This window comes from Lacerta agilis, chromosome 2, assembly GCF_009819535.1.
Source record: "Lacerta agilis isolate rLacAgi1 chromosome 2, rLacAgi1.pri, whole genome shotgun sequence".
Taxonomy (NCBI): Eukaryota; Metazoa; Chordata; class Lepidosauria; order Squamata; family Lacertidae; genus Lacerta; species Lacerta agilis.
This window is the reverse complement of record NC_046313.1, coordinates 62,596,500-62,615,185: the sequence shown is the minus strand read 5'-3', so window position 1 is coordinate 62,615,185 and position 18,686 is coordinate 62,596,500. Positions and strand designations below refer to the sequence as shown.

The window sequence follows — 18,686 nt, the reverse complement described above, 5'->3', positions numbered from 1 at the left end:
AAGCCAGAAGAGCGAAGATCAAACACAAAACAAGAAGCTGATGAAATGCCATGTTAGATTTATGAAGACCATGATGAAGAATGAAATCCACCTTGATTTTAGTTCAGAGATCAGTTCAGCAACAGATTGGTTAAAGTGAACTCTTAAATATAGACAACTGAAAGATGAAAATTATTTTTCAGGTTTTACTAAATTTGCCTGCTGCAAAAAAGTATTCAGTGGCTCATGCCTAGTTCTCTCCTGAATGCCAGTTCCCCCTGCTACAATCCTCATTCTGAAGTAAGGCCCATTATAATCGAATTCAGCCGTTCTTAAATTACATCCATGTATTGGGCATTGGGCCCACATGCTGGCCTTGGCCTTCCATGCCCAGCCATTCCACATTGAGTAGAAAGGTCTAAAGAAGGATTGTGAAGGGACATTTGGCTGAATGCAGTTACAATCCTTTCTGTGATCATGCACAGCTCCTGATCATGGACCATAAGCACGTTGACATGCTTACAATTTCACTTCGGACCTTCTCCTTCACTGTGTGCACATCCAATTGCCCCTTTATCGGTTGGGTTTAAGAACACATGAATAAGGTTTCGATGGAACTATGTTTTCATATGACTTTGCTCATTTGTAATTTGGTTAGACAAAACTTAAGGGAAATGGTAGAACTTTGCAAAAGGATTTCAAAGACAGAAGTGGGTAAGTGATATCAGGTTCCGAGTAAATTGAAGTTTAGTCCATAAACAGAGACACATACAGTGAGTGGATCTACTGAGCTGAGTATGAAAGATATGCCAGATCTTGGGCAGGGGAGGCTCATGCTCCTATTCAAGAGGAAGACTTTTAGCTTGGTGGAATCCTGGATCTTGCATTGGTTTTAGACATTCACATGTCAACCATGGTCAGGAGTGTGTTCTTTCAGTTTTGACTGATATCATCTGCTCTGGAGATTAACTATATATATAACTATATATTGACTATATATTGCACCCTTAAGCAATCTCTTGACAAGAAGCTGTTCCAGAAAACAGTTTAGACACTTCTACTGGTCCAGTAGCTTCCAGTTACCACAATTATATTTAGTGAGATACAGGACTTTTGATGGCGGCCCATACTCTGTTGAATTCTCTCCTAAGGGAGAACCTGCAGGTTCTTTTGAAAATCTCTGGTGGCTGATTACCAAGAAGAAAAAATGTGAAATAGAGTTTAGGCATTGCCCCATATCACCTATAGTGTTCAATTGCCTGACAAGTGTTCCATGGGTATTACATCCCAACTCCTAATATAAAGCACTCAGTTACCTAGAATTGCATCTGTGGTACCTTACTGAGATTCTAACACTGCAGACATGAGGCATGAATGCTGCCAAAGCAGGATTTCCTCCCAAACCAAATACGAGCTTCAGAAAAGCGATTTTTCTCAGCAACATGAGAGGAAAGGATTAAATTTTCTCCCTGTGCCTGATCCGATCCCTTTAACTGTTGGCACCCCAGGCTGTACAATTTGCACATGGGAACTCACTGCCCCAAGCCCTCAACATTAAATGCAAAGTCAGATTTAACATAGTGTCTACTTCGGTCCTAAGTGCAGCAATGGGTTGCAACACTTTTAGAGAACTGAGTGCTTTGAAAATGGTAAAAGTAAAGGTAAAGGTTAAGGTACCCCTGACCGTTAGGTCCAGTCGCGGACGACTCTGGGGTTGCGATGCTCATCTCGCTCTATAGGCCAAGGGAGCCAGCGTTTGTCCACAGACAGCTTCCAGGTCATGTGGCCAGCATGACTAAGCCGCTTCTGGTGAACTAGAGCAGCGCACCGAAAGGCCGTTTACCTTCCCGCCGGAGCGGTCCCTATTTATCTACTTGAACTTTGATGTGCTTTCAAACTGCTAGGTTGGCAGGAGCAGGGACCAAACAACGGGAGCTCACCCCATTGCGGGGATTCAAACCGCCGACCTTGTGATCGGCAATCCCTAGGCTCTGTGGTTTAGACCACAGTGCCACCCGCGTCCCTTTTGAAAATGGTAAAGAAGGGTTAAAAAACAAACAAATGAGAAATACAAGCACGAAGGTATACATAAATGAATAGTCCCTGAGACATAATCAAAGCACAGAGAGAACAAGACACTGCAGATGGAAAGAGGCAACTGCTTCACTAGACAAATGATCCCGCCTTATCCCCCAATCAACCTGATTGTTGGTAATTTTATTTATTTCTCTTCTTTGTGGTACTGATGTTTTACAAGGCAAAATCACATCACATTCTTTGGCTGTTACCACCTCAGGCTGTGATCTTGTCAGATCTCATCAACTAAGGAGGACTCAAACCTGCTTAGTATTTAGATAGCAGATCTGTAAAAAGGAGCCCAGCTTTGGAGGAAATGAAAAAGAGCAACTCAAAAAGGGTTCATTGTTGATTCTCAAATGGAACACTGCCAGCTCTCCACTGGGGGTGTGTGCCTGTCCATTGTGTTTTTTATGTTGTTTATAACCTGACATATAAATGCAGGAAGACAGACTCTCTTAGTACATTGAACATGACACAGTCAATCAAATTCAAGATAGATTTTTTCCATGAAAGGCCCATGTTCAGAAGAAACAGTGTTTTTGACAAGATTGCTAAGAGCCCTTTATTAGTTAATCACAATGGCTGAGTGCAGGTTTTGTGCTGCCAGTTGACTTGCTACAGTTTAGGTGAACCCATGGAATCACACACCTTTTGCTCTTATCCCTTATCCTCCCCCCTTAGAGTTATGCTTTTCTGCCTTATCCTACTTACACAATAATTTCCCCTTTTTTATTTCAGAGCTGGTTGTGGTTAGCATTATGTCTGTTCATGAACCATAGTTAGCCCAAACCACAATCTCTGTTTTGATGTTTAGCATCATTACAGTACTGGCTACAGATGTAATGCTAGTCATAGTTAGATTCAAAAACGAAAGGATACGGGGAAAATCCATGCAAGCAATGATCAAGGAGTGTTCCTGACTCCCAAACCAGTTACATCAGCAGCAAACTAATGTTTGCTACAACTTGCTTCCAATTCCTTTCACAACAGTATTTATTTACTTTTTTATTGTTGTCTTTTCCCCCACTCACAAACTTGCCTTCAAATTCTGTATACGATTAGGTACTCTAGAGATTGCTTTCTCCAATTAGCCCCACTGCTTATTGAGACCAGATCCAAGTCAAGTGAGAGGTTCAGTGATAGTCCTACAATTATTATTATTATTATTATTATTATTTTATTGAATTTATATACCGCCCTATACCCGCAGGTCTCAGGGAATTCACTCTTCAGGGAGACCCACCAAGCAACACTAATTTACAAAAGACTATCTAAAATATTTAAAATACAAATAAAAGCAGACGTACGCCTGCTCCCTCAGCCTGAAGCGAGATGAGCGCCGCACCCCATAGTCACCTTTGACTGGACTTAACCGTCCAGGGGAACTTTACCTATTAACTAGTAGCTAATTTTAATGTGAATTCCATTGTGTTTTATTGAGTTTTCTTTATTGTTTTCCCTGTGGGACTACCAGTATAAAAACAACCACAGAAAGCACTGCAAAAATATATGATCAATCAGAAACCAAGGAACACAGCATCATAAAATGTCAATAGCTGTAGAAGATGCACACATTAGCTTAACAGTTTTAAAAACATTACTTTAAAGCCCCAGTAAAACATTACTGAAGCCCCATAAAAAATACAAAGTGATATTTTGCATAATTATTTTACTGATGTTGTATCTTTTAAATTATATAATAAAACTTTCAATGAACATTTTATTTCTTTTTCTTCTTTTTCTCACATGAACTCACTCACTTTGATACACATTCAGGTGTATCAAAGGAAACAACTACCACAATCCGTGCACCAAGGCAATCTACTTAAGTTCAGTTACCATGGTGGCTTTAACATATTCCACCTCTGGTTATAATAAACCATAATTTACAAGAGCAAGCCAGCCAACCAGCTATACCTTTAATGGTATGTAAGTTTAACTGTATATGATCATTGTTAAATACATGTGTGGTAGAAAAACTGTGGAGAAATAAATGTGGGGTCTTAATATTTGACAACAGAAGTGGAAGTGGAGCCTACATGTAATAATCTGGAACACTCTTTAAGAAATTCCATTTTTTTCCTATACTACTGCTGGTGGAGGAAGAAACTGAAGACATCTGAAGCCAGCTAGCAGGCACCTCTAGGCAGATTGCTTCTCACCTGTGGAATAAGGTCACCACATAGTCCAGAGACATCTTTTCCTGCTTTGACTGCACTTCCACAGACTTTGAAAAAGCTAGTCCCCATGTTTCTCAGCTGTCCACATCTTTTTCATTTTCTTTTAGTGCTGAACTAGATAGAGCAGTTGTTTATCTTTTTAATTCCTTTCTCCCCATATTTTATTTCTGAGAAAGCCAATAAACTGGATTTGATCCACTGGTTCAAAGGGGGGGGGCACCCAATTTACTGCAAAGTTGAAATACCCTACCGTCCAGGCCTCTGAAAGTATTTAGGGTTCTGTGTGCATTCAGACATTTCTGAAATTGCAACTGGTATGTTGTCCTAGATGCCACACACAAAGGTGCAAACATGTTGTTTTCAAAGTTAGTTTACAGGTGAGCCCGCTATGAAAATATAGACAAATTCCAAGGCAGGTAGGCCCACTTGGCACAGTTGATTGACTTTAATAGGTGCTGATTATGCTGCTCATATTGCATGAAATTAAAAAGCTTACAAATGTTATGAGCCATTACCCTTCCATTTAAGAGAGCTTATGACATGTTAGCAACATTTAATGAAATTCTTTTCAGTATGCTATAGTCAGCCTCAAAGAGATTGCACTTTGGAATGTTACTTGTGAAATTATTTTCAAGAAAGTTTGTTTACTGCAAGAATATCTCTCCACTATCAGGGTGAGGGTATACCGGTACTTCAAGCAATGAGTTAAACATTAGAAGAAAAATATTTGTCATCTTTGTATTTTCCCCAGGGAGGATTTAGTCCTAAAAACAGATGAACATAGAGGAAAATATATATTTATGCAGGAGTTCCCTTTACCACCTTGCCTGAGCATGGCACACATTTATTTTCATTCAACAGGAAAGCTTTCTCTTTAATGTATTTTGTAATACATCTACGGAACAGAGAAAGTAAGTTGTACTACTTTTTACTGTAGAGGAATGAAGGGAGAGGATTTTTGGTAAGGATACGGGATGTACGGAAGGGCAGGTTGAAGGACCCTATAAAACAAATTCTCGAAAGTTGCTGCAATTCTTTGTCAATGAAATTTCTCAAGCTACGAGCAGAGGTGCCATGATGTGGATGTTTTCAGGGTATGTAAAAATTACTAGTGCTTTTCTTGGGGGGGGGGCGAGAACTTGTTAAAAACCATGCACGTGAACTCCAAATCCCAGCAGATTTTATCTGAAAACCTCCCTCTGCACCACTGAAAATGCCAACAAGTATATGGAATCAACTTGTGATGTTTGCATTTAGCTGACATTTCTTGCAACTGGAAATGTTGCAGCATTAATGGTTTCAGTTGGCCTTGCTTATTCTTCTGGTTGCCTGCCCCTTACATTGCTGTTTACAGTTCGCTAGAAATGATGCAAGATCCTGAGATGATGGAACTGAAAAGGACATTTAGAGCATTCTCTGCAAAGCATAGCCCCCAATGCAAGCGAACTAAAAACCACAAAGATGCACCAGATATTGTGCAGCTACAGTGAGTGGGTGGCTAGATGCGGCTGTGCGAAATATTTACTTATTAGTCAGCAGCTGCTAATTAGTAACTTGTTTTGTCAAGCTAATAGCAGTTTAAAATAATATTCAGCAGCATTTGAATGTAACTAAAAACAGGAAAGAAACAAAAAAGGATATGGATCCATGTGCGTTATTTGGCTCCAATTCCAATTTTGCTCTAATTTTCACCCTTTAGAGCATGATCCTTATTACCTGATTCAATTTTTTTTCCAAGTCACACTGCAAACAAGAGGCATGATCTAAACTTTTGGACTTTAACTCTCCTAGTGTAATTATTTTTTAAAATCTCATGCATACTAGACTTTAAAGTATTTAACTTTTTGTTGGATTATGACGGCTCCAAAATTCTGTCCCAGGAACCAACTGACACAGCCACTTGGTTCTGGGGGAAGGGTTTGGGCTGCCACACTGTAGCTAGATTATAGCCCAGTTGGACAGCCATCTGGTCATTGCCTAGCCCTAGATGGTTGTTGCTCTCCTGCTGATCTCTGCCATGCAACTGGCACTCTTTGGTAAGGGGTGAACCATTTATCAGTGGAAAGAACCATGCCGTCTATGAAAGTTCTACCTCAGAAATGCCATTTTGGGGAAAGGAGGTGGTTTTATAGGCAAATGGTTTTGCTTTATCATTCAGCTGAACAATTTGCATTATACTTGTTCAATTTCATCATAAAAATGTATCCATAATCTTTCTTCCTGCTCCCAAGTCTTTTCAACACCTGAAAGGTGGAAGCATTCTCTTCCCTTATATACATTTATATACAACTGCTTATCACACATGAATCAGGTGCAAGTTTAACTAGATGGCATAACTGCAGAATGTAGTACGTACAGTATATAATAATCTACACTTGTCTTCCATGAAGGTGGGAACTGCTTGGGAATCTACATGAACATTTTAATGTTTATAAATGCACATAATTTTGTGCTATAGGGCAGGTATCCTTGTTTAATCCAAATTAGTATTTCAGTGTTAGCAATATTTGCCCCATGCTTGAAGACAGGTATGCCTCCAGAACAAATAAAGCAATATAATAACCTGAATTATGGAGCACAGTTTCCACATAAAAACCTTTACCTGGCAAATTTTTAACATTATGAGACAAGTGCTCTTGCAAAATAATTATTTTTCAACATTAAAAGCTTCCTTTACTGCTTGTACCACACTAATAGTAGCCTAAAGGAGAATCTGTGAACTAATAAAAGCAGGCACTTTCATGGAAATAGAAAATGCAGGGCAGCATAATTTATGTAGCATCTATTAGGTTGAGATCAATTTACTGAGTACTAAGAGAAAAGGACAGAGGGAAATATATATTTATGTGTCTAGTATGCTAGATGTACCACTGCAGACATTCATGGTACATGCCATGACTATGTGTAACCAAAATCGAGAGATGGGTGATTATGCCAATTTTAGTTTCTCTGGATTTCTCAATTTTCCACCCTTAAAGTCAGTTCTCCACATGTCCACATCAGTTTGCAAATTTTTTAAAAAGAAAGACCTCATAGAAATTGACCAGCATTTTAATATGAATCTTTTCCTATTACTGTATATACATCTTTACATGCAATTTTAGAAAATATACACATTTTTGCAAAGCGACCTTCCTTTATATAATGCATGTCTGTGGTATTTAATATACATTTCTATGTATACATTACCCTGGTATATGAATTCTTGTGCACATTACTTGGTTGGAAAATTGCATCGCAAAAATGTGAAAGGTGTGCATTTCAAAGGATGGCTGTGTTTCAGTCCACATATTGTTTTGGAAAGTGCAAATTAGGTAGGCTCTCCTATAGGTGTGAACTGAAACAAAGTATCCACTCACCTAGGACTCAGGGAAGAGTGGCTTTTGCCACATGGAGAGGCTGCAGTGGGTCTGGGGAGGCCGCAATCTTCTGGCGTAGCTGGGGGAGAGAAGGTTACCTGGCGCTGCCCATCTCTGGCCTAGTTGGACTCCCAGGTAAGGTTGGGTGAGGCCTGCTAAGCCAATTCAAGGCAGGAGGTCGGGGGCTGTGACCAGTCTGTCCCTAGCCTATTTAAAACAGCAGCCAGGTACAGCCGACCCTCTTGGCTCCATCTTTATTTGGGCCTGACTCCTGCAGCCTGGTCACTGTATTTGGCCCTGACTCCCTCTGTCAATTCCTGGAGCTTGGTTCCTACTTTCTGGTTTTGGGTTCCTAACTCACTTCTGACAGCTGTCTACAGCTCTGCTGTCTTTTAATTTAAGTGAAAATTCAGCACATCTCTCTTGTTACTGGGGTGATACGACAATCAACATCAGTTAGCTGTTCTCAATATATTGCAAACTCTAATAAGCCATTTTGTCAAATTCAATAGGTGTTATTTCCTGAAAATATGCTTAAGACTGCATCTTGACTCTGCATGATGTGCTCAGTAGGAGGGTGTATCACATAGAGTTAGGAATGTAATGTAGAAATGAATTAAATATATATTTTTATTAAGTTTATGCCTGTTGGCCAAACTGCCTCCAACTAAGTGGCCAGATGGTACAAACCTTCCATCTAATCGTTAACTCCTCAAACGTAGGCTGTGGTGTCTTTTCCTGTACTTTGTTTCCAATAACTGCAGATACTGAAAAAATGTGTGCCCTGCTTGCTAGGACAAACCTGAACTTCTGTCCTGGATCACAGTGAGCCCTGAGGCTAGTTTTCCGTTCAAGTTTTCCCTTGAGAACATTGATGTTTCTCTTGCTGGGGCCTTTTGGAGCTAAGAGAAAACTATATCCCTCAATTTCAACACTATATGATCTACAGACAGGAAGAGAGTGGACTGGATTCCTAACCCAGAACTATTGATCCTCTTGCTTTTGATCTCCTATAATCAACTAGGTAAAGGTAAAGGTACCCCTGACCGTTAGGTCCAATCACAGATGACTATGGGGTTGCAGCGCTCATCTCGCTCTATAGGCCGAGGGAGCCGGCGTTTGTCCACAGACAGCTTCCAGGTCATGTGGCCAGCATGACAAAGCCGCTTCTGGCGAACCAGAGCAGCGCACAGAAATAACCTGCCTATTTGTCTGCTAGGAGAACTAATTTGATTAGGACAAAATTTTTGGTTTTCATTACTATGGCTGTAGTTGAATGTACTTTGCATAAACCTACTTTCTTTATGCGGGTGGCGCTAGGGATGCGGGTGGCACTGTGGTCTAAACCACAGAGCCTAGGGCTTGCCGATCAGAAGGCCGGCGGTTCAAATCCCCACGACGGGGTGAGCTCCTGTTGCTCGGTCCCAGCTCCAGCCTACCTAGCAGTTCGAAAGCACGTCAAAGTGCAAGTACCGTATATTCCGGCGTATAAGACGACTGGGCGTATAAGACGACCCCCAACTTTTCCAGTTAAAATATAGAGTTTGAGATATACTCAACCACAGATTTTCCACCTGGCGTATAAGATGACCCCCGACATTTGAGAAGATTTTCCTGGATTAAAAAGTAGTCTTATACGCCAGAATATACTGTAGATAAATTGGTACCACTCCAGCAGGAAGGTAAGTGGGGTTTCTGTGTACTGCTCTGGTTCGCCAGAAGCAGCTTAGTCATGCTGGCCACATGACACGGAAGCTGTATGCTGGTTCCCTTGGCCAGTAAAGCGAGATGAGCGCTGCAACTCCAGAGTCGTTCGCGACTAGACCTAATGGTCAGGGGTCCCTTTACCTTTGCCTTTACTTTCTTTACACACAGAAGGAATGCCATGATGCATCTGCCTTCATCTGCCCCAGCAGCAACAAAATATGTCTCTCCTGCACTCGTCTCTATAGCCACACTGTTACAGGCACTGTAACTTTCCAACAGTTTGATTTCACTCCCAAAGGTGCACTCCTCCATTGTCTCCAAAGACAAACAGATGCAGACCAATTTCCTTATTAAATAAACCTAATCTAGGTGTATTCTAAGATGTTCACCCCCCCCCCCAACGATGTTATGCACTTTTGACCAAGTTTCTATGAGGGTATGGCAAACCTTTTGGGGTTATGATAAATTGGAACCTGGTAGAGTTATAACTTGGTAACATCCAATCAGACTCTAAATCAAACTTAAGGTAATGGCCATGTCTGCACCTAACACAGGGCCAAATCGCAGCTTGGTGCAAACATGTGAGAATGCTGACTCTTGGAATGTAGAAAGCAGCTGTTTTACTCCTTCCCAGTGTGACACAGCAGCAGTGCCCAGCTTTGGCTTAGGCACGTGTGAATCTAGGATCTGTGTTCCTCAACCATGAGCTGTAGCCAAGGTTTTGTTTTGGGGTTGTTTTTTTTTTGCTTACCATGGCAGTAGAATTACAGTTTCTATTGCTGATTCAAGAAATGGTTGCAGCTGTTGATTTAATTTAATTTAATTTAATTTAAAATACAGTCCCACTAGAAAAGACTCAAGTTCTTTATCTGGGTCGCCATCTAGGTCAGGGGTGGGGATCCTGTGGCCATACAGACATTATTTGACTCCAACTCCCATCAGCATGGACAAATGTTCAGGGAATATGGGAGCTGTAGTTCAGCAACATCTGGATGACAACATCTGGTTCCCATCCCAGATCTAACCCCTGGAATGCTCGGAAGAGGAGAGGGTGAGAAGACTCTCTAAAGGTTCCGAGGAACCTAAACAGACAAACAGTCTGATTTATTTTTAGTATTATCAAGACAGAAAATACCCAGATTGTCTAACAAACTCTCTGTTGTGGTTGTTGATAGACGTGAAAAACAGCATACAGCAAAAATAAAAAAATAATAGAAACTTCTATAAATTTAATAGCTGTTTTTAAAAAGAAGTTTGTCATAAAATCACTCACTTAAATTCAAGTCAACTATGGCAGTGAATATTGGAAACTACAGTACTGTAATCACCATTTGCTAGCACATAAAATTAACCATTGTGCTGCAGTGCAATTTTCAGTCAAACTTTGTTCATGCAATTTACAAAGGCAAGCAGATGGTTCGTGCAATAGTCCACAATAAATTACAACAGTTAGAAAGACAGTTATGTACCAAGAACAGCAAAGAATCTGAGCTACAGATGGGCTTATAGATGACCCTTCCAATTTTTAATAATCTCCATAATTTATGTAAAGGCAAGAAATGCAAAGATGCCTAATGTGCTTTCTTGACGAAGCACAAATCACTTCTATTTACCCAGCCAATGTTTCATGGTCCAGTTAACTTCTTAATTAAAGACAGCAAGATGTTCATGTTCCATGGAAGTGGCATGGAAAAGAATGTTTAGTGTGCAATATGTTCAGCTGGGAGTTCTGGATGCTCTGCTTGCTTCTTGAGGACCCTATGCATCTATCATTTTCCCCTTGAAACATATTTTAAAATGTATTCAATCAGTGTGTGAGAACTGCCTACTCCCCAAATAACTTGTTGTCATTAAACTGCTCGCAATACTCCAATACCTGGTCAAGTATGACCAATCACCTATAAATGATTTTTTAAAAAATAAAAATGCCTTTTCTTATTTGTCTAGACAATGTTTGAGTGCAAAGGTAAAAAACGGTATCACTGTCTCAACCCCACTTGATAGATTTAATCTGGACACTTAGAACTCTTCCAGACACTTACCCCTAGAATGGGAAATTACAAGAGCAAATGGGTGCAGCATGCACAAACCTCCCCCCCCCCCCGCAGCTCCCCCTTTCCCATCAAACAGTGGATTGGCTAGGTTTGGGTATTTTTCAAAAAGGCATACACGTACAGCTCTGATTGCTCAGCCTGCACTCTCTCGGATTTGAGCCAAACCCTTTACAAGGTTGCTACAAAGGTTAAAAGAAAAAGAGATTCACCCAGGCGCAGAAGCTAATTACTGAAGTCTTTTTTTAAAAAGTCATTTAAAATGACAGGTTTAAAATACAGTATAACTCTTCCATAAAGCCTGCCATCAAACTAGATAAGAACTGTAAAGCTCTTAGTATACATAAAGGGATAAAGATATTACACATAGCAACAAACTCAAGGAAACATAATATTTGTACAGAACAGAATGCTGGCTTGAATGGAACAGAATGAAGGGTGTAATACAAAGCCTGTAAAGACATCTGGAAGGGCTTTTCTCCTCCGCACCAAAAGGCACCTGAAAGTTGTTTGTGGTGGCAGTACCACCACTAGCTGCAGAGGTCCAAGGGCCCACCTCAGTCCCCCTTTCTTTATATAGCAGAATTGTGTGGCGAGTTAAATCCTGCTCCCCACCCCACTTCAGCAGGCCAACTCTGACAAGAGTAGGACCATCCATCTGTCAATCAGACACCAGATGCTATTGACAGGTGGGTGGCACTTGTCAAAAGTAGTCCTTGAGGGTGGGGGAAAATAAAAAGCTTGCTTGCTGGTAAAAAAAAAAAAAATCCCCACCCCGATCTAGGACAAATAAAGCATGCTTGTTATCCTAATCTGTTCCTCTTGTCCCTTAAGGAAAGGAATACATGTTATATAAGAAAAAAATATTTAGTGCATCTCTTAGAATTTTGATAAATCCTTATGAAAGGTGTTATTATATTACATATTTATTATATTATTAAGATGTTTACAATGATGGCTTCTAAACGCCCTTTGGTAGTGGTAATGATGGCTGTTCATATGCTTAGTTAGTCACAGCACCTAAGTGAACTTGACAGATACAGCCAACACATGGGCTGTTAATGTATCTGGGTGCAGAAACGAGCCACTGGCTAGTCCATCATTCCCCACCAAGCAATTTGCAGCCTTAAAGGAGAACTAGAGCTGATATATGCGCCCAGGTCCAGCTAATACAACAGTCCCAGTCCCAAAGATTAATATATTCATATAATCGTTTAACCAAGAACAACAATGGAAGGGCTTCCCTGAAATCAAAAGGGTAAAATCATGATTTCTCACAGTATAATTTCTAAAAGGAATTTGTTTCACACAGGAAGAGTTTAGTCTTAAGAATATTATTATGTATGAAATGATGAACTCATGGTATAACAAAAAAAAATCCTTCCAGTAGTACCTTAGAGACCAACTAAGTTTGTTATTGGTATGAGCTTTCATGTGCATGCACACTTCTTCATGGTATGACGTTATTATACTTGATAAAGAGATAATGAAACTTAATTCCATCTTTAACGGTGCTTCACCTGCTATAAATAATATACCTAGCACCTGCAATCCTACCAATATGACAAAACATCATCAAAACCAGCAAAGGATACACCGCTTTGTAGCTTGCTTAATATTTCAGGGCAGAACAGTAACACATTAACACATTCCTGCCAGGAGTTATGATTTCACATTGTGACGATTTCTTACTTTGCAGATGTTTACCATCCATCTACACATGGATACAAGGGAAAGCCTAATAATTTGTTCCGGTGCAGATATATTAAGGATAAAAGTGTGCACTTTGCTCCTTTAGTTTAGGAACTTCTAAAATGCAAGTACAGACTTGGATTCAGTGCAGTTATAATAATGTATAGGAACTAAGGGTGATAATGCCTAATGGATCGGATGGTCTCATGTAAGAACAAATCAAACAAAGCCAGGCTTAAATTTCAGTCCTTCTAGACAGATTCTGTATCATTTATACTTGATGTATGTTTATCTGAAGTCAATGCCAATAAAAGCCAAGCAAAAGCAGTAGAAACATTTCCATAGATTTTATTTTGCTGTCTTATTGTATAAGGTTTGATCTAGAAACAACTTATAAGGGATGGGATTCGAAGGCCCATGTGTGCACAAAGGCCAGAGTTTTTCCATTCCTCATACAGCGCAGTTACTCTCCCTACCCTTCTAAGCCGCTAGTGGGAGTCCTCTGGGGCACTTTTACTGAGAGTGGACTTGTGACACCTCTTGGGAATATGAGGAAATGTATGAGACATTTCGAATCCCAATGAACTTTCAAAATTTGCAACTAACTTGCTTTACATTCATTCAGGGACTTAACATTACATTTTGATCATAAAGAGCACGCTGATTGCTTCAAAGAAACCTGAACAATTTATAGACGGTCTGCTCACATCCCACATGATTTCTTCATTATGTTCATGAAAAAGGAAGGAAAGACAGCATTCCATGACATAAAACATTAATTGTGGTTTAGAAAAACCCTGTTCATCTCTTTTTGTACTGGCAATTAACACACAACTTAGCAACTTGAGTAAGCTGTTTATAAAACTATCAAAATGCATTTTCACTTCTATTGAATTCTTCTCTAGTGAATGAATTTTTTGGGGTCAAAGGTCTTCCTTTAAGAAAATGTGTGTGTGTGTATAATATGGTGCTTTCCTCATTAACTCTCCTTCAAAAAAATGTTTGCTACTGCTTGGATTACTCTGCATCCAATTTATGAAGGTTATAACCTCCTGTAATGAAAAGCAATTTGGTCTTGGATGTTGCACTGAATAGACCAGAGAACCTAATTTTTATAAGACAAATGAAACTCAACATTAAAGTGATGCTGAGGTTATTTAATTGGATATCTGCTCTCAAATCAAAGTGGGATGATAATATGCAACTTAGGGCAACACGTCTGAGCAAGAAACAATATAAACTAGAAACCGAAGAATGCATATACTGTAACCTATTCATTTATTTTTATTTATTTCATTTATTTATTAAATTTGTATACTGCCCTGCATCCAAAGATCACAGGGCCATTCACAACATAAAAATACAAAATGGGAACACAAAATACATAATAAAAACAAAAAGAAACTAGTAACCCACCTCCCAAATTTGAAGTCTCCCCAATTATATTAAACGGTGTCATAAAAACGCAGCCACAGTCAAAATGGGATGGCTATGTGTCGGAGCACCCACAGTGCTATAATGTCACAAGGCACAGAACTGGGTAGACAGTGAATGGGACAGAAGGGAGAAGTGGGAGTACTGTATTGTAATTTTTTAAAAAAATGGTTTTTATTTAAAAAAAATTATTGGGTTACAAAAGTACACACGTCATCTCTGCTTGCAGAACATAAAGTTATATAGGCATTTCTGCTCCCACGTAACTGTCTGTATTGGTGTAAATTACATACAGTACTAACCTGTTTAAATGGTAATATAAATGCTATAGGGTGTAGAAGCCCTTGGCATAATTACATGGAGGTGGAGGAGCCAACCAGATGGAATGACAGTGTGGAGAACACAAAAACTGCCTTATGCTGAGTAAGACCATTGGTGTATCTAGCTCAGTGTATCGCCTACACTGACTTGCAGTGGCTCTCCATGGTTTCAGGAATTAATCTCTCCCAACGCTACGTAGGAATGTTGGACATTGAACCTGGGGCCTTTGCAGGCAAGGCAGATGCTTTACCGCCGAGAAACAGCCTTTCCCCAAAGGAAGGAAATTGATCAATCAGACTTCCAGTAAAAAAAGGTCTGTCTATGCATAACTTTAGCATAAGAGGAGTCACGGTTCATGTGCATGTATTTCCTCATTATAAGCTTCAGCATGAAAGTGTGTTGGGAAGTGTGGTTGATTAGTGAAGTTTGTGAGGGGGAAACTGCATCAAATTCTTTGGACAGGGACCTGTCTTTATAATGCCTTCCCAAAATACTACAACATGTATGTACTTTGTTTGTCTGATCTTGCCACCAGTCTGCTCTCCTGTTGAGAGGTTGATGGAAAAGCATCAAATCTACAACTGCCTCCATTAAGGGAAATGTAAGTGAGGGAGTGAAAGATCCCAATCCCCCACCCCCCCCACCCCAGGTTTCATTGTGTTCTTCACTGAGTATCTGTACCAGCTGTGTAAAGCTTTTCCTTTGGCCCACAAGGAAGAGAACAAGATAGCTCACTCAGGTAGCAGATTCTCCACACAGTTAAATGGGAAGGGACTAGTCAACCACTTAATTATTCTATTTGTAAATTTCTGGGCTTTATATTAAAAGGTGGATTAAAAGTAGAGGAAAAATCATTTAAACAGATAACTGCCTTAAAGCCGTTCATCCTTCTTACTCTAGATTAGATCTATCAACTGCTCTGTGAAGTACAATAACAGCAATGCCCAGCAAAACATATATTGTAAGGTAAGGCAAAAGGTAAGGTAGAAGTGACTACTGGACAGTAAAGTCCAGCCAAAGGTGACTATGGGGCGCAGCGCTCAGGCGATGGAGCCGGCGTTTGTCCGCAGACAGCTTTCCAGGTATTGTGGCCAGCATTACTAAACCACTACTAGTGTACGGAGGACTCTGACGAGTACCAGAGTGCACGGAAATGCCGTTTACCTTCCCACCACAGTGGTACCTATTTATCTACTTGCACTGGTTTGCTTTTGAACTGCGAGGTTGGCAGAAGCTGGGACAGAGCAACAGGAGCTCACCCCATTGTGCGAATACGAACTGCTGACCTTCCAATCAACAAGTCCAAGAGGCTCGGTGATTTAGACCACAACGCCACCCGCATCCCTCGATATATTGTACCAGTGTTCAGTAGAGATAAAAGAGAAAGAGAAGGCATTAGCCCATGAATTAATGATCTATAACTAAAGGGAAAACCGTATGAAATTTATTGGATTGACCAAGCAAAACAATTCTCATTAGGCCTAGTAAATAGACTTTAACTATGATGACACCTCCACAGTTGGAAGCAGTATATCTTTGACTGCTGGAAATTGAGGGCAAATCACAGAGCAAATCATTATTAAACTATCCCCATATAGCTGGCCACAGCCAAAATAAGAGTACTGGACTATTTAGAACACTGGACTTGTTGCAACTGGACTAGTTCTGAAATTATCGATTTTTTTGTTTTACAAGATATGCTGCTAATTCTTACTTTTAATTGCACAAATATCAGCGAGCTACTCAATTACTGACCTGCACTGCAGTCAACCTAATGTACAGGTACAGTTATAATATAGATTGGTTGTGTACTTGTCGTTAGTGACATGTTTTCAGTAATCAAAAGACAAGAATTTGATGTTTCAAAAAAGAGAAGAAAAACTTACTGTCTTGGACCGGATTTCTTTGGCGTAGAGAGGTTTCAAGAATTCTGAATCTCCTTCTAGCTTTAAACCTTTTTCTGTAATCCTTAGATTTCCCATTCCATCCTGAAATATAAAAATGGTCCCCATTAGCCACGATTTCATAAACACTAGACTGGCAAAAATGTATTTCTTGGGGGGGGGCGCCATGTAAAACACTGTACAAGGCAATCACTTGCATTATCCTTCTGGCTTCGGCTTTCTGAGGAAATTGTGTTTCAAGCAATTTGAAATGCCCCCCCCCCAAAGCCGCTTATCTGCGTGAAAAATGCCCTTTGGCTTGTCATCTGAGGAACAGAGAGGTGAGAAAGAAAAATGATAGGTGGCGTTTAATGTTAACACAAAACCATTCATTGTAGCATGTCTAGCTTTCAACATTTATACAAATACTGTCTCTTCATTTATGACAAGCTCAGGACACAAAAGATGGATCTGCCTGTAAGAAATACCTACCTTTGAAATTGACAGCTTGCCATTAAAAAACAAGTATTTTACAATCTGAATTATCTCTCTCTCTCTCTCTCTCGCCTTGTGCATAATTAATTCAACATCTTATTTGGGACACTAATAAGTCCAGGTTTTCAAAAAAAAAAAATCTAGATGGTCTAACAGGCTGCCCATAAGAAAGATAAATAAAATGTTGGCTGAAATAATGGTGGCTGAAAAGCAGTTTGCTGGAATATGAATGTGCATTTTTTTTCCAACTCTCCCATCTCCCCAGTTTCTTTTATCTATCTAGTAGAATAATAAATCCATATAGGCGAGCAAAATATATCTACGATCTTACTACATTTTTACTTTAATGTCTCATAACCATGTCACCTGTAGCACCAAGCATCTTAGTAGCTGAAGATGTGTTGGCAATGCATATGCACGTGAGAGGCAAAGTTATCATTAGGATATCAAAGAAATACACAACGACAAGGGACATTCTAAGATGCAGAACAATTTTACATTTTAGGAATTTAGAACTCTTAAGTAAAATATAGAGTTAACAACACGGTAGCAATTTCAGAAATTTGTACCCCAGTTCACCAGTGCCCAAATCCATCAGGAGCTCCTAGATCATTCAGTGTTCTCCATGGTTACTCACCTGTATTGTGGGTTTTTTGTGTGAGGCTACCCACCAGTATGAAAAACGGTTACTTTTATTGCTGCCCATGTAATTTTTTTTATTGGCACCCTTGGAACTTTTATCAAGATGCAAGTACTGGCATATCATATTTTACAAAAAAGGGAGAACTGCTTATAATTATGGGTACATCCATACATTAATGTTAATGTAACTGTGTCTGAATGACATGTGATTGTGCACATGCACATGGCACTGAATCCAGAAAGAGCCTAAAAACGCAATGAAAAGGGGTGTGGGTGGGCGTTTGCATGCTCCACCAACACGTATGGGAGTCCAGAATGAAGCCCCTACATAAAACAAAGATTGCCTGTATATACCAAAAGCCAGGTTGCAAAGAAAGTCGTCCCCCCCCCCCCGATCGCCTTTGCTGGTGTGGCTGGCAAGTAAACTTTTACTTCATAGTTGAGTGAGCTAACATAATGGTGTCACCATCTGACTGACAGGTGAGAGACCACACTCACCAGAGGTCCTTTGTGGCTGGGGGAGCTCAGAATCTACAACTCATGGTACCTAAAACTCATTGTGCATAGATGTGGAAAAAAAAATATTTACAACAAATTGTGTGAAATGCAGGCTGGCTGTAGGCTTCCAGCAGGTGTCTGCAAATAGTCTACTTCTTTTAGAAATTGTTTAGTTATGTGTTTTCAAAATGTAATGAAACAACTCACAAACTATAACAGAAAATGAAATAGATATAAGAATTCTATTCCTTATGGTTTGCATGCAATACAACGGTATTCAGAGGCATGACACACACAACTGAAAATACCCTAAAATACTTTTACCATGAGAAGTTTTATATTTTATCAAGGCAGACACCTCAGGTT

The 18,686-nt window shown here is 39.8% G+C and overlaps 1 protein-coding gene across 1 annotated transcript in view; it reads right to left on the bottom strand.

Annotated features, from left to right (window-relative positions):
- Nucleotides 1–18,686, bottom strand: part of SGCD (sarcoglycan delta) — a 183,486-nt gene that overhangs the window by 84,705 nt on the left and 80,095 nt on the right. The window contains exon 3 of the mRNA XM_033140358.1: nucleotides 16,689–16,790. Within this exon, the coding sequence (XP_032996249.1) occupies nucleotides 16,689–16,790 (102 nt within the window). The remainder of the gene's footprint in view (nucleotides 1–16,688; nucleotides 16,791–18,686) is intronic.